Source organism: Pseudorasbora parva, chromosome 9, assembly GCF_024679245.1.
Source record: "Pseudorasbora parva isolate DD20220531a chromosome 9, ASM2467924v1, whole genome shotgun sequence".
Lineage (NCBI taxonomy): Eukaryota > Metazoa > Chordata > Actinopteri > Cypriniformes > Gobionidae > Pseudorasbora > Pseudorasbora parva.
In genome coordinates, this window is record NC_090180.1 from 2508466 (window position 1) to 2531951 (window position 23486).

A 23486-nucleotide genomic window follows, 5' to 3' on the forward strand; every position below is an offset into this window, starting at 1 on the left:
CACATTTCATGTAGACTTGATTTTTCTTTTACATAAAGCAACAAACTTCTCGACAACACATTCGTGGCCACCAAAAATGCTGATTGGCTAGTAACTTTGGAAAACCACAAGCCACCGTGCCTAGTGAACAAACAAGTTCATTTGAAGGCCTGAAGGTGATAATATAAAGACAACATTCCTGGAGGAGTTTGCACTGTGCATAATTACGAACATCTAAATGAAAGCATGTTAATTCAGACAGACAGATGCTCCTTGAGCAATTCACTCTTCTCAGGGCTGGTTTATCCCTCATAATCACAAAGAGCTGCTGTATCAGCATATCCTCGAGCTAGTTTTAGAACCACTACATAATCATTATTTGATCAATTAGATCTAAAGCCTCTCTATTTGGATCGTGAGTTTGTAAAGCCTTCGGGTAAACCTCAGGCCTTGCAATGCTGATTTCAGAACAAGTTAGCTCCGCAGAATCCTCTTGTATGCAAGTGTTGTGGACATGTGTTGTGTTCTCAGTGTCCCTATTAGCCTATGCTAAATTCTGGATACCCGTAGCTGGCTTCTCTTCCGAGCGGGAAGGGTAAATACAAAGACACCTAAATTATGCAAGACGCGCATGAAAATGTCAGAGCTAAATTCAGTATTTCTTCCATTGTCTTCCTGGCATTTCGATGTTTTATGCATTTTATAATTAGGCAGAGGCTCCAGAGGGAACAGAGAGCAATAAGACTGTGCATTGCAATAGCCGTCTGAAGTGTCACTACTCAGACCCTGGGTTTATTTGAAAGGCAAATGTCAAAAGAGGACTCAGTCACTGTGTTTTAGAATGAAAGGTTGACCATACCGTCGTCCATCTGCAGTCGCTCCTTAAAATGTCTCAAAAAGCATGTAATTGTTGTTAGCTGTGGCAATAGTAGCATGTAACGGTCAGGGAAGTCACGCCCGTCCTGGACTACATTTCCCATGACCCTCCCTGGCCCACACCTGAACTCACTTCCTCGTCATCTTTCCCGCTCTCCCTGGATTTCCTGCACCTGGTCTTAATCGTCAACACTCCCTTTATATTGGCCCTGTCCCAAATGGCACCCTAAACCATCACGGTCTTCCTCTGAGTCTGCACTTTCACCACTTTCATCAGTTTTTACCCACAATATGTCACTATGTGCAAAGAGTATTTATTTTCATTTTTTTGAAGTTGCATTAAAAAAATAGCAAAGCATTGAATTATAAAAGAGCATAGTTTGACTATTTTAAATTGTTACTCTAAATTTGACAAATAGCATGGCATTTAACTCTCTCAGGGAGCGGTAAACATACATGCATTGATGAATGCGTTCTGTGTACAAACGCCGTTCATCAGGTATTGCTTGCACTGTTCATTTATTAAAAAATGTGTTGTTTCTTAAATTTTCCTGCCTGGGTTGGCATTTGCCATTTTTATAACCGTTCATTTACAGTTTAGTGTAGGCTTATACATCTTGACTAAATTAGATTTTACTCTGTTGCTCTCTTCTAATACACTGTCCAAAGGATTATCAACTTAATGTTAATGTAATATAATTAATAAATATAATACAATACAATACAAATGTATTCAGTAATAAGGCATTCTCCAACCATTCAAGATATGTGATTAATTGAATGAATCATACCACTACTAATTATTGACCACCCTAAAATAAATAAATAAATAAATAAATAAATAAATAAATAAATAAATAAATAAATAAATAAATAAATAAATAAATAAATAAATAAATAAATAAATAAATAAATAAATACGAACGTACTGTCTATAACCTGTGTTTTCCCCTTACAGAAACGGCACCATGAGTTGGTCACTTTATAACAAAACCATGAAGAAGAAAATTAAATCAGAAAAAAGGCAATGAGATTAATCGCAAGAAAGAACAAACAAAACAAAAATGATGAAAGACATAAAACAAATGAGGAAATGCAATAGCACAGAATTAGATATCAAGATGAGCCGATGAGAGGTTTGTATAGTCGTAAAACAAAGGAGATGAGAGGAGAAAAAAGCTGAGGAGTAGGAGAAATATATTTTGCAGAAGGAATAGGGATAATTACATTTTGTATATTAGAACACGACTGAGTGAGGAAATACGAAAATAATATAGGAGGAAAAAACATGAGGAAATCATCTCTGGGTGACCTGACGGCCGTTCCCAGTTTAAGGAACTGAATGCTGGCTAAATGGAACTTATTACAGTATATGGTTATTGCTTGCATCAAGACCTTTTCTATGTTTCATACTATTTGCTCGTCTCTAATTGCCTTTTATAAAATGACCAATTCAGCCCTTTACTGTTAGGAACATGTCCAAGGTAGTTCATACATCATTAGGAATCCAAACCTGCATTCAGTCCTTCAGAAAATTCATTTCCGCGGCTTTGAAGAAGGATTATAAAGGAATGCCAGGGAATGGAACTAACCCCTGTATGGAACTAATGGTTTGATATTATACCGTATGCATGGATGCATGAAGGCATTGCCTCTCTCAAAGCCAATGTCTACCTGCACTTTACATAATCCATGCAAATTCATTGATATAAATGACCCTTGGTCAAACGTCAAACATTATTTTCAAACTTGCATTTTTCACGGAGGAGACAATAGTTTAAAATGGAATATTTGTGGGTCAATTGTATATAGGGTTGGGTATCGAACTCTGTACTTTTAAGGGCACCTACCAAAGTACCGTTTCACATTAAATAAAATGGTGAAAAAATTCTGTACCCGAGAACGCATCTGGTGATATAGTGTCTGTGAATATTAAACCGCAAAAAGACGAACCTGCATGTCCTGTTTGTGTGAATGAATGGAATTTAATTTACCTCTCTCCCTCTCGCACACACACACACACACACACACACTGAATTGCGCTTGCCGTCTCACAGACGACATGAACGGATGAACTTCATCTCCTGAGAGTCACTTCATGAGCATTTTACCGTTTCATTTGAGGAAAACTACCGTCATACCATAAACACACAGAAACTCAAAACTCTTCACGGCAACCCGTCAAAATAAACGTTTGGTTTAACTTGACAAATATATTACTGCTCTATGGTAGAATTTAGATATGTCCCAATATAATAATAATACTAAAACTAATTTAATAATAATACATTATCAAAACTTTTTTTGTAAAGTAATACATCAAAAAATGTGTTCCATGTTTTAATTTGAACACTATAAAGTTCAGGTGTGCAGTACTTTATTTGACAAAAAGTTTGTTTAAATAAATTAAAAGATAAATTAAATAAATGTTTTATGTCTTAATTTGATTACCAGAAAATACACAACATAGAATTTGTGGGACGTCTTTTCATAGAAATAAAATGTGGATATGAGGTTGTTTTTATGAATTCAATGAATTAAGTAGCTAGTGGTCTACTATTATCAGATAAATATTACAGCAAACAAATATCACAGGCGATGGCAGCTCTGTCATAATGTCAATAACACTTCTATAAATGACTTACAGTTTCTGTACAGTTATTGAGGTAAACATCTCCAAAGTACAGAAAAAAATGTACCGTTGGGTTCCGGTGGTGAATTTCAGGTACCCATTAAAATGTGAACGTTAACCAACCCTAGTTGTATGGCATATGTACAGTTAGACAGCGATTATCATAAAATTACCTCTAGATCAGAAGTCAAACACAAAGCAGAAGACATGAAATACTGATTTATGGAAAATAAAATATCCCACTACACTATAAAAATTTGTAAATTTTTGTAAAAGTTTGTAAATAAAATCAAGATCACTGGAGTATTTTTTTTTCTCAAGAAAATACTATTTTAAAGGGATAGTTCACCTAAAAATGAGCCTGTGATGTTTATCTGCTGACCCCCAGGCCATCCAACATGTAGGTGTGTTTGTTTCCTCAGGAGAACACAAATTTAATTTCTAACTCCATCCGTTGCAGTCTGCCAGTCATAATGCATGTGAATGGGTAACAATTCAATAAGAGTTAAAAAAAAAAACATGCTTAGACAATATGCACAAAAACCCTGCTGCTCCTGACGACACATTGATGTCTTAAGACACGAACCGATCGGTTTCTGTGAGAAACACAACAGTAGTTATAGATTATTTTTGTGTACCTCATATCCAGACGAATCTCATCTAGTGTTATAACATCTGCTATAACTTCCATCTAGTCAGGTCAAACTGGCGTGGTTATAGCAGATGTTATAACACTAGATGAGATTCGTCTGATATGAGGTAAAAAACAAAAAAAACAAATACTGTTGTGTTTCTCATAGAAACCGATCGGTTCGTGTCTTAAGACATCAATGTGTCGTCAGGAGCAGCAGGGTTTTTGTGCATATTGTCTAAGCATGTTTTTTTTTTACTCTCATAGAATTGTTACCCATTCACATGCATTATGACTGGCAGACTGCAATGGTTGGAATTAAAAAAAATATATATAAATTTGTGTTCTGCTGAAGAAACAAACACACCTACATGTTGGATACAGATGCACTGGGGGTCAGCAGATAAACTTCACATACTAATTTTTGGGTGAACTATGCCTTTAATACTTGAAAGTGCCATGTTGTGTTACTTGCAGTTATTATTTGTGTAATGGATATGTATATGTATATGTATATACGCTGATCATCAAAGTGATACCGTGGTCTTCTCTTCCGTTCTGCTCAGGTCAGAGGGATTGGCAGGAGAATGCTGGTGCCAGGTGCCCAGGGGCAGGATGGCGATGTGTTGGCAGAGAGCTGCGGCTGTTAGATGGTTCCTCTTGATGCTCCTGTGGCATTGGGCTCCTTTGGGCCCGCTGAGCTGGATTCTGGCTCTGGCTGAGCGTCTGGACCCGAAGACCTCACCATTCTCTTCCATCTCCGGCCGGAGCAGCGGCCAGCTGGACTGGCTCCTGTCTGATAAAGGGCCCTTCCATCGCTGTCCAGAATACACAGAGTTTAAAGAACGCTTCCAACAAGGCTTCTCCACACGCTATAAAATCTACAGGTTTGTGCTGTGATGGATATACTAATAGTTATTCTATGGGGCCTTTCATGCTTGAATTTGATTGGCTGATGAACATTCTGAGGTGTGCAATTATTTTCTGGGAAATGCACAGCGAATGTTGTTCAAGACCGCTCTCTTGACCGCATTACAGTTCCAGATCACTTCGCAAAGTTAACTGTAATAACAGAAATTATAGGCTTAGCATAAAAACATAAACCAACTTAAAGGCTACACATGACATTTTTTCACTAGCGAGCAAATAACAACGCTGTTTAGAGACGTAAAGAGGCAGCCTAACTCTCTCTCTCTCTCTCTCTCTCTCTCTCTCTCTCTCTCTCTCTCTCTCTCTCTCTCTCTCTCTCTCTCTCTCTCTCTCTCTCTCTCTCTCTCTCTCTCTCTCTCTCTCCAATAACTTCATTAATAACCGCAATAGAGTAGAATGCTTTCAACGGCTCAAGCCTCCGTTAAGTTACCAGCTTTAAAATGACATTTGGGAACTAATAAAAGAGTCATTGGATGAGATGCGGAAGAAATAGTCCTAATCAGAATAGCGATTCAAGTACAAAAACCGGACAAATCCCTTTAAATATATCACCGAATCGATGTCTTGAGGGGGGGTAACCGTAGTATAAGTGGAATAATTGACTCCGGACCATTGAATTATTATAAAAATAATTCACACCTGAAGTGTAACGGCCACAACTCTTCACGACCACATCACCATGTTTAGTGTGCATTATTTTTCTAATAATTCAATGGCCAATCGTCAATTATTCCTTACTTAAAAGAACTGTGTGTAAGAAATGTATTTCAATTAACCATAAAATGGCCCTTATAGGTCTCTAGACATTAAGAAATCATGTTAATTTCAAACACTTCTATCACTGACAGTAGTGTGGCCAGGATATTGTCATTTTAAAGTTGTTGTTGCAGCCCTCAACTGATGTTGATGATGTCATGTGTTTTGGCCTGAAGCTCCGCCCTCCACCTATCGACCAATCACGAAGTCAGTAGCGTTTTGGGTTGCCAGATCTGCTCAAGTTACCACAGGTCATATTTCATGACCGTTTGAATCTTTATTTGAGGATTGAAACCAAACCCAGAAGAGAAGCCAATGCTGAATAAAGTCGTAGTTTTTGTTATTTTTGGACCCAAATGTATTTTGGATGCTTCAAGAGACTCTAATTAACCCACTGATGTCTCATATGGACTACTTTGATGATGTTTTTATTCCCTTTCTGGAACTGGACAGTATAGTGTGCATACGCTCTCGGACTAAATCTAAAATATCTTAAACTGTGTGTGAAGATGAATGGAGGTCTTACGGGTGTGGAACGACATTAGGGAGAGGAGTTAATGACAGACATTTCATTTCTGGCTGAACTAACCCTTTAAACAAAGATTTTAAAGGCAGATTTTCTGCAGAAGTTGATTATGGTAAAACATGTTAAATGGTGTTGACGACACACTTTGTGGTTGGTGAAAACGTTATAAAACTAGGAAAACTTGTGACTGATAGGTGTTTGAATGCTACGGCAATCAGTGGAGTTTTCTGCACAATAGTGTGCATGGACACAGAACTTCCGTCAGTCTGGGTCAAAAAAGCACAGTGAGAAGTCTTGACAACATCATAGCAGAAAAATAAATAAATTAAAAAAACAGTTGGGATGAGGCTTCGATCTGATGCAGCTCATGATATCATTGTTGAGAGGACAGAGTAGTCAGATGATAGAGAAGGGCTATAGCACATGCAGTCACGAAAACCAACACACTGTTCATTTTACATCTACACTGACCTACTCATTAATGATGATGGCCTCTCCTAAAATAAAAAAAACTATATATTTACTATATTTATACTGTAAAAAATAAACATAATATAAAGGTGTACAATTGTATGTTTTGGTCAATAGGTCTACATTTTCATTTTCTTTTTTCTTTTTCTTTTGCTTCAGCAAGGATGCATTAAATTGCTCAAAAATGAGAATAGAAATATTTAAAATATTTTTTTTTAAAAATAGTACTAATAAATGCTGTTCTTTTGACCTGTATGTTCATCCAAGAATTATGAAATATTTATTACACATCAAATACACATATTAGAAATTTCTGAAGGATCATGTGACACTGAAGACTGGAGTAAAGGCTGCTAAAAAATAAATAATTCAGTAACACTTTATGGGTGCACTAATAGGCATTAATTCATGCTTAATTAATGCACAGATAATCATGAGTTAATGTATTACTAATGGTGAACTAACCCCTTTATTAATGATTAGTGCATCAGCAGCTAATGAAGATTCATCATGATTAACAGATTAAGTAATCATTAAATTGTTATTAGTTAAATGTGTCAATGTATTAATTCCTTAATAACGTATTATATTAACTAATAATGTAAATTAATGTGTTAATTACCACAAGGGGTCAAAGCCATGCATTTCAGCTTCCAGTGTCTGCTTTAATTAATCATCAGCTAATGATTTATAAAGGTGTCATTATGTTATGACTTTACTTGTTGGGGCACATGACTATTAACTAATTCAAAATTAATTCAAAACCCATATTACTTAATCAATTAGTTAATAGTCACGTGCCTTAATAAGTGCACCCATATGGTAAAGTGACAAAAAATCAGCTTATCTATCACAGAAATAAATTACAAATCAAAATATAGGGGAGATTGGGTATGGTTGTAATATGGGGAGTGTTATAATGTTATAACCACCAATTTCACAATCAGGGATAAGCTAGGAGTCATATGATCATTTCACTTTTTACTCACTTCCTCTCAGATCCCATGAACCTCAGGCAGTCTGTGTGGAGGAATTTGGCTACTCAAAGCCAAAGGACGTGTGGGTAAAATGTGCCGAATGCAGTCTAGAGTTAACATCATTCCTTTGTGACCATTCATAGATTTCAGTCTTGTGACTGTCCTGGACCCCTGGAGCGCAAAACAGCCACAGAACTGCAGCGCAGCCTGTCAGTTTTCCATCTTAAAAACGTCTCGGGTTATGAATATAACCCATGTTCCCTGAGAGGGAACGAGACACTGCGTCATCGTAGATGACACATCGGGGAACGCCCTCGGCGTGACGCTGCTGAGTTCATATCAAAAAAGTCCAATCTTGATTGGTGTTGCGTAATGACGTAACGAGTGACGGCATACCCGGAGGTATAAAGGGACGCCGGCACAAGCAAACGCAGCTTACTGCTATGAAGCGGGCCGCTCTGTAGATAGGCGGGGCTACGAGACGCAGTGTCTCGTTCCCTCTCAGGGAACATGGGTTATATTCATAACCCGAGACGTTCCCTTTATCGAGGGAACTCGCACTGCGTCATCGTAGATGACACATCGGGGAACGAGTACCCACTAGTCCTCGCCTATCTTGCACCCCATGACATGAACCGGAGTGCATAATCAGGGGGCGAGCACCCTAGCGCCTGGCGTCGCCGGGAGGTGCAGACTATAATACCTCACGAAGGTATGCGGTGTGGCCCACCCAGCCGCCTCGCAAATCTCTTGCAGAGAAGCTCCGGAAAGGAGGGCTACCGAGGAGGCCATGCCCCTGGTAGAATGAGCCCTCACGGCTATAGGTGAAGGCAAGTTGCGCACCTGATAGGCCGTTGCTATTGCCTGGACAATCCAGTTACTAATTGTCTGTTTCGCTGCAGGCAGCCCCTTCCTAGGTGGACCAAAGCACACTAACAACTGGTCTGACTTCCTCCACTGGGCAGACCTCTCCAAATAAATCCTCAATGCCCGCACCGGGCAGAGGAGGTGAAGCCTGCCCTCATCTGCCGTCACATGAGGCGGGGGATGAAAAGCCTGGAGAACCACCGACCGTACCGCATTAGACGGTACCTTGGGGACGTATCCCGGGGTCGGCCGCAAGATAGCTTTCACGTTGCCTGGGGCAAACTCCAAGCAATTGGGTGTTACTGCCAATGCCTGAAGGTCCCCCACCCTCCTCAGAGAGGTGATGGCTAAGAGAAAAGCTACCTTAAGCGTGAGGTTCTTGGCCTCAGCCAACTCCAGCGGTTCGAAGGGGGCCTCAACCAACCCTTCGAGAACCACTGCCAGATCCCACGCAGGGATCCTAGAACGAGCCACAGGTCTCATCCTCCGCGCTCCTCGGAGGAACCGTACAACCAGATGGTGCCTCCCCAGAGGTCCTTCACCTAATGGTGCGTGGAAAGCTCCTATCGCTGCCACATACACCTTAAGTGTGGACGGGGTAAGCCCGGCGGAAAACCGATCTTGCAGAAACTCCAGTACTGAAGCCACAGCGCAGTTCACTGGGTCTACTTCACGGTCTCTACACCATATGGAGAACACTCTCCACTTCAAGTTGTACAGCTTCCTGGTGGAAGGAGCCCTGGAGCTGAGTATAGTCTCCACGACACCTGCTGACAGCCCTTCCTCTATGAGCTCTGCCCCCTCAGGGGCCAAGCCCACAGGTTCCATAACTCTGGCTGGGGGTGAAATATCGAGCCCCCCGCCTGAGTCAACAGATCCCTCCTCAGAGGAATCTGCCATGGAAGGTCGTCTAGCAGGTCCATAATGTCGGAGAACCATACCCTGGTCGGCCACCGGGGTGCTATCAGAAGCAGGCGAATGCCTTCCCGGCGAACCCGCTCCAGAACTCCCGGGAGCAGAGCAATCGGGGGAAATGCGTACAGACGCAGCCTCGGCCACGCCTGTGACATGGCATCCAGGCCCAACGGAGCCGGATGCCTGAGGGAGAACCAAAGTGGACAGTGGGTCGTCTCTCGAGACGCAAACAAATCCACTTCCATTCGGCCGAACCTCTCGCATATGGCCTCCACCACCTCTGGATGGAGACGCCACTCCCCGGGCCTCAGCCCCTGCCTCGACAGGATGTCTGCTCCCTGGTTCTGGTCCCCCGGGATATAAACTGCCCTGAGAGAAGACAGTTTCCCGTGGGACCACAGGAGGACTTGATGCGCCAGTCTGTACAGAGGGCGCGATCTCAGACCCCCCTGATGATTTAGATACGATACCACGGCAGTGTTGTCGGATCGTATCAGGACATGGTGGCCGCGAAGGTCCTCGAGAAAACTCCTCAGAGCTTTCCAGACAGCCAGCATCTCTAGGCAGTTGATGTGCCATGAAGCATGCTGGGCTGTCCAAGGACCTCTCGCCCCTCGGCCTTCCATGACCGCGCCCCAACCAGTAAGGGATGCATCTGTTGAAACGGTTTTCCGGCAACACGATGCTCCCAATACTAGCCCCAGGGACAGAAACCAAGGTTTCTTCCATATAACCAGGGAACGAATGCATTTGCGCGTTACCCTGATCATACGAAAGGGATTCCCCTTCGGAGAAAACCCCTTGGTTCTCAGCCACCACTGTAGCGGTCTCATGTGGAGCAGGCCGAGTGGAATCACACTGGACGCTGCTGCCATGAGACCCACCAGTCTCTGGAACTGTTTGACAGTGATGCTGTGGCCCAACCTTATACTTGAGACCTCCGCCCGTATGGTCTCGATACGTGCGGGTGACATGTGTGCCCGCATCGTTACCGAGTCCCACACTATTCCCAGGAACGTAATTCTCTGGGAGGGCGTCAACGTGCTCTTTTTCGCGTTGAGTCTCAACCCCAAACACCTCATGTGTGCTAGAACAGCATCTCGATGCTGAACTGCCATATCGTACGACCTGGCCATGATCAACCAGTCGTCGATATAATTCAGTACCCGGATGCCCTGGAGTCTTAGCGGAGCCAGGGCTGCATCCATGCACTTCGTGAAGGTGCGAGGTGACAAGGCTAGGCCAAAGGGAAGGACCCGATATTGGAACGCTTCGCCCCCGAAAGCGAACCTCAGGAACTTCCTGTGACTGGGAAGGATGGAAATATGGAAGTAAGCGTCCTTTAGATCTATCGTGACGAACCAGTCCTCGAACTGGATCTGACTCACGATAACAGGAATGGTTAGCATCCTGAACCTGTGTCTCCTCAGAGACCGATTCAGAAGCCTGAGATCTAATATTGGACGCAACCCCCCATCCTTCTTGGGGACTATGAAGTACCGGCTGTAGAACCCGACCTCCCTTTCTGGTGGGGGGACCCTTTCTATCGCCCCTTTTTCCAGCAGAGAGCGTACTTCCTGCCCCATTACCCCCACCTGCTCGGGACCGACCACTGTCCAGACTATCCCCCCAAATTTCGGGGGGGGGAACTCTGAACTGCAGTCTGTATCCCCGTTCTACAGTGCGCAGGGCCCACACAGAGATATTCGGAAGGCATGACCATGCGCCGAGATACTCTGATAAGGGGACCAGCCTCTCGAGGCTGGTCTGGGGTATCAACCGAACCTCTGCCTCGACCCCCTGAAGCGGATAACCGGCAGGGACTAATCGAGGCAGATTTTCGGTGTGTGAACGCAGTCGCTGCTCTGCCGCAGATTTTATATGTGCTGGCCAGAGCCGCGCGCGAACATGGGGAAACGACGTGGTCCGGAGCCCTTTTGACTGCGAGAGCACAACATCGATTTCCCGAGAGCCTCGGGGGGAGAACGACCTCGGTCGCTCCGCCCCGTGGGGGACAGCTCTCAGCGGTCCTGCCGCAGCTAGGACCGCTTGGAAGCCTTCTTGGCCTGAATAACCTCCCTCAGGTCGGTCTTCGGCTTCGAAGACTTCCCGCGAGAGCGTCGCTTCTTCTGCCAAGCTCCCTCAGGAGGGGCACGAGAAGCGACGCTCTGCTTCTGCACCTCACGGTGCGAGGAGCCCTCTGCTGGCCGAGACTGCCCGCTCGAGGCAGCCTTGCTGGAGGAGCCCCAGCGGCGAGGGATGAACTGGCTGAGAGCGGCCGCCTGCTTTTTCACCTCCTGAAACCTCTCGACGACGGTGCTCACAGCGCCGCCGAAAAGGCCAGAAGGCGAAACCGGGGAATCAAGGAGAAAGTGTCTGTCTCTCTCCCTGATCCCCGACAGGTTCAGCCAGAGATGCCTCTCCGCGCACACCAAACCCGCCATGGAGCGGCCGATATCACGGGCCGCTTGTTTGGTGACACGAAGAGACAAATCCGCTGCCTTCCTCAGCTCAGTCACATCCTCCGGAGAGGGACCCTCGCCCTCATCGAGCTCCTTCAGCAAGTCCGCTTGGTAGGCCTGCAGAACCGCAAGAGTGTGCAGGCACCCACCAGCGCGACCAGCCGCACTATATGCCCTCGCCACCAGCTTCGAAGTCTCTCGGCATGGTTTCGAGGGCAATGCCGGGGTCTTCAATGAAGCTGCTGTCTCGGGAGAGAGGTGGCCCGCGAGCGCCTCTTCTACCCTCGGCAGCGCAACATATCCCTTCTTAGACGCTCCCAGCACGTTAGCGAAGTGAAGTGCAGGGGGCGTAGTCAAACGTGCTGAGAAGGGTTTCTCCCACGCCCTGCACAGCTCACTGTGCAGGTCGGGGAAAAACGGCAGACCCCAGCGTGGAGGCTGGGCTCGACGCTTGAAGAAGTGCTCATCCAGCTTGCTTGGCGGCTGGACGTGCACTTCCTCTTGTGGCCAATCTAAGCTCAGCTTGGCCACAGCGCGAGTCAAGACCTCCACGAGCTCCTCCATAGCCTGCGAGTGGGGTGGCGACTGCCCCACTGCGCCTGCTTCGGTGCTCATTGTCAACGATCCCTCAGAATCGGACAGCATGAGCACCTGATCCTCCGCCTCGCGGGAAGAAGCCGCAGCGCGGGCTTCCACACGTGGCGGAAGATCCTCTGAATCGTCAGAGGAAGAGAGAGATGCCTCAACATTCCCTAATCCCGCTGACAGATCCAGCTGCGAGCCCCACGACCTGCGGCGCCGCTCTGCCTCGGCAACAGCGGGCCCAGAACCGCGAGGCTCGCGAGGCTGACCGGCCTCGTCAAAGACCGCCAGCCGCGAGCGCAGTACTCTCAGCGGCAGCTTATCACATTCGCCGCAAGCCGCTCCCTCGAGAGCGGCCCGGGCGTGCTGCATGCCGAGACACTGCACACAGAGCTGGTGTGTGTCCGTGCCCGAAATAAAGCGCGGACAGGGAGGCACACACCGTCTGAACTGCTCGCTCGCCATATCTAATGATATAATAAGCCCTACGGGACAAACAACACCAAATAGACAGACAGAACACAGAGCGCGACCGCTGAAAGCAGGAAGCTGCGTTTGCTTGTGCCGGCGTCCCTTTATACCTCCGGGTATGCCGTCACTCGTTACGTCATTACGCAACACCAATCAAGATTGGACTTTTTTGATATGAACTCAGCAGCGTCACGCCGAGGGCGTTCCCCGATGTGTCATCTACGATGACGCAGTGCGAGTTCCCTCGATAAAGGGAACTAAAATATATAAACAAGATGCAAGTTTTTGCCACTTGTGATCCCTGCACAGCATCTGCTGAAGTGTTCCAATCACTAAAAACAGGAACTTTGTAAAACGCTTAACATAAAAAAATGTAAACATAAAAACACTTTGGGTGCATCAATAATTAAGCAAAGTTTAATGCTAATCAAGGAATTGTTGATCTGGATTTTATTTTAAATCGAGTACCACTTGGTTTTAAACACAGATTAAATATGTACACTGTAAAAATGTACTGTAAAATTTACAGTAACTAACTGGAAACGATTAGCAAGTAAGTTTTCTGTGAATACTTTTTACAGTAAGTGTACTGTACTTCCATTTATCATATTTTATGTATACACTGTGAAATCAAAAACAATTAAATACTGTGATTTTAGTTGTATTTACAGTAACTTACTGGCTAACTGCTGCCAGTAAGTTATTGTGAATGTTTTATACAGTAAGGGTACAGTACTTCCATTTACAGTATTTTATGTACACACTGTGAAATCAAAAACAATTTAATAATGTGAAGAAAGGGCTGATCATGCAGCAGGCGGAGGGTGAACTGATCCATCCTTAAAGTGCATTAATATATTAAAGCAGTGATAATAAATTCAGTGCACACCTTTTTAATGATGCATACTAGATTAGGTGAGCAGATGAGCCCAGAATATGCATAACACAATGCATTTTTATAATGGGTTTCAACGGGAAAAACGCTTAACGACAAACCTTGTATTTATATTCTGTGTTCATCTGCTTGCCTGTACAAAATACTGTATATGCCTCATCTATAAGGCATGTACTGAAGTCTTACTACATTTAGTACTTACACAAACCTGGTAAAAATGACTGGTGGTCAATGGAAGAAAGCCTTGTTTTGCCCTCCAGATGGCCGTTCCTATAAGGGTGTGACGTCAGGAGAAAACATGAATTGGGATTCTGATGCTGACACAAACTCACATACACATTAATAGTGTTTTATGTTAGAGTGTTATGTTCTTTACACAGGGACACTGGAGTCAAGTGTTCATTAAGAAAAGATAACATGTAGAGTAATTCACACACACACACACACACACACACACACACACACACACACACACACACACACACACACACACACACACACACACACACACACACACACACACACACACACACACACACACACACACACACACACACACACACATGCACACACTCCTGAGTCAAACAGTAAGTGGATTTGAGCCGGGGTTAGACATTGTTCTTTTGGTTTTTAAAGCATATTGCCTGGTGTTGCCACTGTTTTTCTTCTTTTGTCTAATTGTTACAGTTTGTTATCTACCCTTAAGTGGGGGAGATTGTTACAAAGGCACAACATGTATCATCATCTTACAAGGGCTGTAATAATCTTGCAGAGGTTTGAATTGGTGCCTTTTGTCGTACACAAACGACAGTGGGTGCTTTGTGTACAATTGTATCCACTCCAGCTCAAAGATTACAGATGATGAAGCAAAAAGTGTTACAACCATACCCAGTCTCCCCAATTCAAATAGAACATGTTTTTTTTTGTAATAATATTTCACAATATCACTGTTTTGCTGTATTTTGAATCAAATAAATGCAGCCTTGGCAAATATAAGACTTCTTTCAAAAAAAAAAAAAAAAAAAAAAAAATATATATATATATATATATATATATATATATATATATATATATATATATAAAAAATTTATATATATATATATATATATATATATATATATATAATATAGTATATATATATATATATATATATATATATATATATATATATATATATATATATATATATATATATATATATATATATATATTTGTTTATTTTTATCTTACCAACCCAAACTGATCAGTAGTGTACAATTATGGCTGTCAATAAATATTTGTCTTTATTAAATGATTTATTTTAAAGGTGCAGTGTGTAAGTTTCAGCAGCATCTAGTGGTGAGGTTGTGAATTGCAATCACCCCTCTCATCCCTTTCAAAGCACATAGGGAAGCTACGGTGGCTGACACAGGACAAAAATTGTTGTCGTCGGAGAGAGCAGAGAGTGACTAGCGCTCTGTAGAGAAGTTTGTCCCTTTAGGGCCACCGTAGAAACACGGCGGCGCAAAATGTTGATTTCACTGTAAAGTGACTCGAGGTGTGTCGATAGAAACGGTTCATTATAAGGTAATAAAACATAATGGTTCATTATGTAAAGTCTTTTTACACCACTGAAAACATAGTTATGTATATGTACAGTACAGGCCAATAGTTTGGACACATTACTATTTGTAATGTTTTTGAAAGAAGTTTCTTCTGCTCATCAAGCCTGCATTTATTTGATCAAAAATACAGTTTTTTTTGTTATATATTGTGATATATTATTACAATATGAAATATTTGGTTTTCAATGTATTATACTTTAAATGATGATTTATTTCTGTGATCAGAGCTGAATGTTCAGGATGGTTCCTCCAGTCTTCAGTGATCAGGATCCTTCAGAAATCATTCTCAGATGAGGATTCATTACGAGTGTTGGAGACAGTTCTGCTGACTAATATATCTGATGAATAAAAGATTCAAAAGAACTGCATTTATTCAAAATAAAAACATATTTTCAAATAATATAAATCTCCTTTACTATCAATTTTTTATCAATTTAACACATCCTTGCTGAATAAAATTATTGATTTATTCCAAAAAAGAAAGAAAAAAAGTCTGACCCCAAATGACTGACCTGTAGTGTATATTGCTGTTGCAAAAGATTTCTATTTTTAAAATATCTGCTTCTTTTTTCTTTTCTTTTTATTCATCAAAGTATTATAAAAAAGTATCACAGGTTATGAAAAAATATGAAGCAGCAGAACTGTTTCCAACACTCATAATGAGAATGATTTCTGAAGGATCATGATCACTGAAGACTGGAGGAACCATCCTGAACATTCAGCTCTCATCACAGAAATAAATCAGCATTTAAAGTATCAAGTGTAATTGTAATAATATATCACCATATTACATTTTTTTCTGTATTTTTGATCAAATAAATGCAGGCTTGATGAGCAGAAGAAACTTATTTCAAAAACATTACAAATAGTAATGTGTCCAAACTTTTGGCCTGTACTGCAAATGTATATTATATTGCATTTCTGCCAATAGATCATCATAAATACTACACACTGCACCTTTCATTTATTGCTAGTAATTATAATTTCACCATTTTTCTACACACACTTTCCCCCTGCACTACACTACGCCATGTGGTCGTCTTTTATCGGGTCCCCGGGGAATCAAACCTGTGACCTTGCCATTGAAAGCATCATTATTTTTCTGAAAGTGCAACACATCAGTCGCAACCAAGGTGGTGATTTTTCAGCTGTTGACCAGTTTTAATTACATGCGCACGGCATGCCGCTAACATCATTCATTCAGTACAGTGCATTTTAAATATCGATCGCTACACATTCATTCCAGACTATGTCAAAGACACACGCACAGAGGGAAGGAAAGGTGTGTTTGGTGCATTACTGTGGTTGACCTCAGCTCTGCTAGGGGAGTTTGGCCTTTCTGCCGGCTTTCTTTGCCCCCCGCCGGCTCGCAGCCGACTCTGTCCAACTCTCTCCGCTTGCCGAATTCAGAAACCAGCATGCCTACAGCAGCTGGGCAGAAAAAGGCCCACAGATCTGTGATGGACTCAGTGAGGGGGAGACAAGCCTCTGCCAATGCTGTTTGAAAGGCCGTCCTGCAAGCCAAAGAGTGTGTGTGGGTGTTTGGGTGTAGGCGAGTCTTCTGTATGTGCCTCACAGTTCACATGCATTGTGTAAACAGAATCACTGAACTCACTCTAAAAAAAGATAGGACTTCAGCTGGTCACTGCATTGACCCTTTGATATGATAACAGATCAGGATTTCCAAGAAGAGAAACTAGGTTGCACATCAAGAGGAGAACACCAGCAGACACTGTACCTTTTACTGCTTCCTTGGGCACAGCTCCCCTCTGGGGGTTAACAATGCACCAAAGGATCCCCGGCAGAGTGAATTCTATGGTCTTTAGTCATACTGCCAGCTCCGATGGGGATTTTTTTCCATTGTGAGTGGAAAGAGATGTGCGCTTGCATTAGTTGTCTTTGTTCAGCTGACATTTACATTCAGAATTGATTGAATATGAAAACCTCTGTGAGCTCAATGAAAATAAATATATAACACTGGTCTACAATTTGTTTAAGAAGTTGCTGCTTCAGAGATAAACTGTGCAGTTTATTATGTGTATTTGATGTGCTGAATTCAAACATGACCATTAAAGCAATGTAGCTAATCACAGTCATAGTTGTTGATCTCTTGAACGCCATGGCCAATCAGAAGTGTTTAAAGGGGTACTTCAGCGCTGGGAAGATGAATGTGTATTTAAACTGGGTCATTTATGTAGTAGAAATGTGAAATTATTTTTAAATTGCGTGCCTTCTAGACTGAGAAAAGGCAGAAAATGTATTTTTGTCTCATGGGGATGAAAGACAACATCTCCCAGAATGCACTTGCTCCGCTGGCTTATGCTAAAAGATCAAATCATTTACACTGCAGGTCTTGATGCACAATTCCGATTGGGTGACTATATTTTTTTGATGACCTGCTTACATAATCTTTTAAAAGCGACCCGTATCCGATATTTGCATTTACACTGTATACTGGCGAAACAGCCCAAGACGTTCTTAACCGGAAAATGAAGTTAAACGGCACGATATGCAAAGGACGCATACGAAATGATTATACAATGCTTTGCTGTCTGCACTGTTCCACACATCTTTAAAGGTCAGCAAAACATTTCTCTCGTAAGGCGGAGAAAAAGAGGAGCGCTCTTGACAGGGTTGTCAGGTTTTCACGACAAAACCCGCCCAAAAGTATAAAAAAATGGACTTGGCAACACTGGCCCTTGATGGCAGTTCGTGTCCACCTGAGTTGACGTCATTCGCCTCCGTCCCTTTTTCGATGACATACAACTGTCATTTCCTGGGGAATATCTGATTTGACCTCATATGAGTGAGGCCTGAATCCGATCTGAGGATATCGGAATTCATGCGTTTTTTTCCCTGCTTACACGTTCACATGTCATTTCTGATCTGTGTCACATGAGAGGGAATCATCGGAATTGGGTCACTTGAACCATGCAGTGTAAATGGGGCCTTAGTTCAGTTAGAGAACAGACACTAGAATTAAAAACGTGTCTGTTCAATATAATGTGAGTGAGCCAAGCGAGAGTCACGACACAAACGCAGCAGGAGTCAGATTACATTCATCACGAGAGCGAAGAGCTGAGCTGTTTTCAGGTCATGCCTTTAGAAGCTTGAGTAAGATCCCATCCCCCTTGTGAGGTTTGAAAACCTGTGGAAATATCTCCTGCCAGAGATGGAAACTCGAGTCTCACGTAAGTCGCAAAAAAAAAGTATTGCGGCTTGACTTTGACTCGCAAACAACTGACCTGAGACTTGACTTGGACCGGACAGGGACTTGAAGACGGAGACTTTTCAAAAAAGTGCAAGTCTTTTGGCACAGTATTCCTGATTACGTTCTCTATTTATTATGACAGCACGAAACACCAGCTTTTACTATTCATTCTTTCAAAAATGATGTGCTGCAGCAGTAGCGAATACCACAGAACTTTTCTAAGAACACCAACCCTGCAAGCGGTTCTAAATACGTTGTTCGAAAAACAACTAGCTGGGAAATATATTGCTAATAATTGAAAAAGACTTGACTTGGACACTAAAGACTACTTGGACCCTTCTACTGGCTGTAGTCTTTAGCCTCTGGCCAAAACATTCTCAGATGACGCATCATCGGAGGATTTTTTCCAGAAATAAAATACATAAATCTCTCGTATCGGGGGGTGGGGAGTCTGCAGACAGTTTGGGCTGCTTCCATTAAATTCCAGAAAATAGTGGAAAAAATAAATTTGTCTGTGTCATGTTGTGTGCATGATTTATTCAAATGGGTCTGAAGGAATGAACCATATACAGTGATATAAACGCAATATCCCAGTGTCATTAAACTAATTATACATGCTGGAAGCAGCCTAAAGTGTCTGCAGGGTCCTAGAGCACACAGGGCCTGAGTTACAGACTTTCAAAAATTAATTGATATAAAAAAAATCAAAAAGTGCCAATTTTTTATTTTATTTTTTATTATTATTTTTTTGTGGGAGTGGTATTACAGCTTAGACAACATATACTTACATGTTTATGACTTTTAGCAGTGTTTTATGTAACTTTAAAAGGTTTCCTGTAAAATGACACTCCATTTTGAACCTAGACCACTGTATGTGTGTATGGGAGGCTTTTCAATTTGGGTCGGCCAAATCCAGGCAGAAATTACACCAGAGTAATTTAGTGTAAATACATTACTTTGTCTAAAACAAATGTCAAAGTGATGCATATCCCAGAAAGTAGACACTCTACGCTTTCAAATGGAGCCACACATGGGGTCCGAGCTTCTCCACAGACATTTATAGTTGAAAGTATATGACGATGTCATTCCCGACCCTGTACAGGTCCTCGGAGTTTAAGTGGCTAAGCATCCATTCAGTGTACTGTCTCTATTGTATTGAGGTCCAAACTGCATCATTCAGTCTCCCAGCACACATCCACACCTCTCTGGCCTGGTTATGGCTTTAATTATTATTATTATTTTGTCTTCATTGTAATTACTAATGCCTCACTATTCAAACTGATCTGTTCAAACCTCATTTCTTTGATCAAACTTATCATTTAACCTTCTAAACATCAAATGCCCTTCTGGAAAATAGAAATATTTCAGTGACTTTTACTAATCATAATTATTCATAAAAGTAATGTATTTGCTCAGTGGCAGGTGCATATTAGGGCTAGCTAGCATGTTAATTTACAACACCATCTATACACAACAATTTATGAGATTAGAACCATGTTTTTACTCCAAACTTACTTTATATCACAAGTCGAGTGTTTTAATACAGCAACGTTTTGGTTGTAATATCTACATTTAAGTGCTGAATTCACTCTGCATGGGACAGAAATATGATATGTTAAAATAGTAATGCATTAAAGCAATATAAAAAGAAAATAGATGAATAGAAAAATATTCATAGCAAAATATTTTTAAAATTTTATTCAAATTAATGCTAAAAGTGATGACTCTTAATTAAAGCATGATTTGATTCTGGAACCAGCATGATTCGTATCGTTTTTGGTTTAAATTAAAACCCTTCCCTTAGTTTATTATCTGCATATTGACCCAATAGCATATCTTGAAAACTAGAGCCTATAAACTATTTTAAGCATCATTTTTGTTCTCAGTGACCCATAATTAACGTTCCTCTTTACAAGAGTTAACGTACATAACTTACATTTGAATTGCCTGACGTCTTATCCCAAATTTGCTGTAATTGTGTTCTTATGTTGCTCTGGATTATATGTTTTGAATTCATAACCACAGAAATGTAAGAGTTTTCAGTTACAGAAGTCAGAATGCCACACTACCCGTTTGCATTAGTATGATTCATTTATGATAATATTTGACAGTTATGTTCAGCTCATTAACATAATTTCATGCATTATGTATCATGAAGTAACAATACAGCATTTATTCATCTAGGTTCTGTCACGTCACAGACAAGGGAAACAGGAAAATGGTGCGAGGACTCAAGTGCAGAAAATGATCATTTATTATAAAATAAAACAAACTCAAAACAACAACCCACAAGGGGGAAAAACACATAATAGAATAATATAAATACAAACTTAAACAAACCAACAGAATCACGGTGAGGACGGAAGACGCAGACATTACACAAGGATCCAACACAGACTGACAAACACAAGGAGCTTATAAGGGGAAGAAATCAAGAGGGAACAGGTGGGGCAAATTAACCAATAATCAGATAACAAGAAGGGCGGGGTTGACAGTAGACATGACAAAACCCACATGTGCACACAAAACAGGACAGGCATGTGACATTACCCCCTCCTTAAGGAGCGGCTACCAGACGCTCCACTAGGGACAGGGATGGGAGAAACAGACCAGGGCGGGACGGGAGGGGCTGACCAGGGCGGGACGGGAGGGACTGACCAGGGCGGGACGGGAGGGACTGACCAGGGCGGGACGGGAGGGACTGACCAGGGCGGGACGGGAGGGACTGACCAGGGCGGGACGGGAGGGACTGACCAGGGGGGCACGGGAGGGACTGACCAGGGGGGCACGGGAGGGACAGACCAGGGGGGCACGGGAGGGACAGACCAGGGCGGGACAGACCAGGGTGGGACGGGAGGGACAGGGGAAACAGACAAGGAAGGAACAGACCAGGGAGGGGCAAACAAGGGAGGGACAAGGAAAACAAAAAGTTCAGGAGGCCATGGTGGCACACAAAGTTCGAATGACCAGGGCGGCCCGCCGAAGTCGGGAGGCCCACCGAGTTCAGGTGGCCGGGGCGGCCCGCAGAGTTCAGGCGGCCAGGGCGGCATGGGTAGAGCAGGGTGCCAGGGAGGCACGGTGAGAGCAGGACTCCTGGGTGGTGCGGTCAGTGCAGGGAGCGCCAGGGAGGTGCGGTGAGAGCAGGACGCCTCAGCGGCGCGGTGAGAGCAGGACGCCTCAGAGTCGCACGGAGAGCAGGACGCCTCAGCGGCGCACGGAGAGCAGGACGCCTCAGCGGCGCACGGAGAGCAGGACGCCTCAGCGGCGCACGGAGAGCAGGACGCCTCAGCGGCGCACGGAGAGCAGGACGCCTCAGCGGCGCACGGAGAGCAGGACGCCTCAGCGGCGCACGGAGAGCAGGACGCCTCAGCGGCGCACGGAGAGCAGGACGCCTCAGCGGCGCACGGAGAGCAGGACGCCTCAGCGGCGCACGGAGAGCAGGACGCCTCAGCGGCGCACGGAGAGCAGGACGCCTCAGCGGCGCACGGAGAGCAGGACGCCTCAGCGGCGCACGGAGAGCAGGACGCCTCAGCGGCGCACGGAGAGCAGGACGCCTCAGCGGCGCACGGAGGGCGTTGGGGAAACTTCTCCAGTCCAGCAGTGTCCACCGGCACTGGGACCACCGGAATACGATCCACCGGAACTGAGACCACCGGCACACGATCCACCGGAACTGGGACCACCGGAACTGCCTCCGGGGCTTCGGATAAAGCCCTGTGCTCCTTCCACGCATGCAGGACTGCCACCACAAAGCATCCCATCACAGCCCTCCAGGCCGTTTCCGGACTCGGGACCACCGGAACGGAGTCCACCGGCACAGGGACCACCGGAACACGATCCACCGGCACAGGGACCACCGGAACACGATCCACCGGCACAGGGACCACCGGAACACGATCCACCGGCACAGGGACCACCGGAACACGATCCACCGGCACAGGGACCACCGGAACACGATCCACCGGCACAGGGACCACCGGAACACGATCCACCGGCACAGGGACCACCGGAACACGATCCACCGGCACAGGGACCACCGGAACACGATCCACCGGCACAGGGACCACCGGAACACGATCCACCGGCACAGGGACCACCGGAGCACGATCCACCGGCACAGGGACCACCGGAGCACGATCCACCGGCACAGGGACCACCGGAACATGATCCACCGGCACAGGGACCACCGGCGCACGATCCACTGGAACTGGGACCACCGGAGTGGTGGATGACACCCTGTGCTTTTCCCAAGCATGCAGGACTGCCACCACAAACCCTCCCATTACGGCCCTCCAGGCCATGTCTGGACTCGGGATTCCCGGACTCAGGACCCCCGGAACTGGCACCGAGGGAGAACTTCTCTGCTGAGTCCTCATAGTATGGTTGGATCCTTCTGTCACGTCACAGACAAGGGAAACAGGAAAATGGTGCGAGGACTCAAGTGCAGAAAATGATCATTTATTATAAAATAAAACATAAACTCAAAACAACAACCCACAAGGGGGAAAAACACATAATAGAATAATATAAATACAAACTTAAACAAACCAACAGAATCACGGTGAGGACGGAAGACGCAGACATTACACAAGGATCCAACACAGACTGACAAACACAAGGAGCTTATAAGGGGAAGAAATCAAGAGGGAACAGGTGGGGCAAATTAACCAATAATCAGATAACAAGAAGGGCGGGGTTGAC

The 23486-nt window shown here is 43.9% G+C and overlaps 1 protein-coding gene across 2 annotated transcripts in view; it reads left to right on the top strand.

The window, feature by feature from the left end:
- Nucleotides 1–23486, top strand: part of brinp2 (bone morphogenetic protein/retinoic acid inducible neural-specific 2) — a 217395-nt gene that overhangs the window by 60063 nt on the left and 133846 nt on the right. For both annotated transcript variants that reach the window (XM_067453480.1, XM_067453482.1), the window contains exon 2: nt 4685–5005. In XM_067453480.1, the coding sequence (XP_067309581.1) occupies nt 4734–5005 (272 nt within the window). In that variant the 5' untranslated portion in view covers nt 4685–4733. The remainder of the gene's footprint in view (nt 1–4684; nt 5006–23486) is intronic.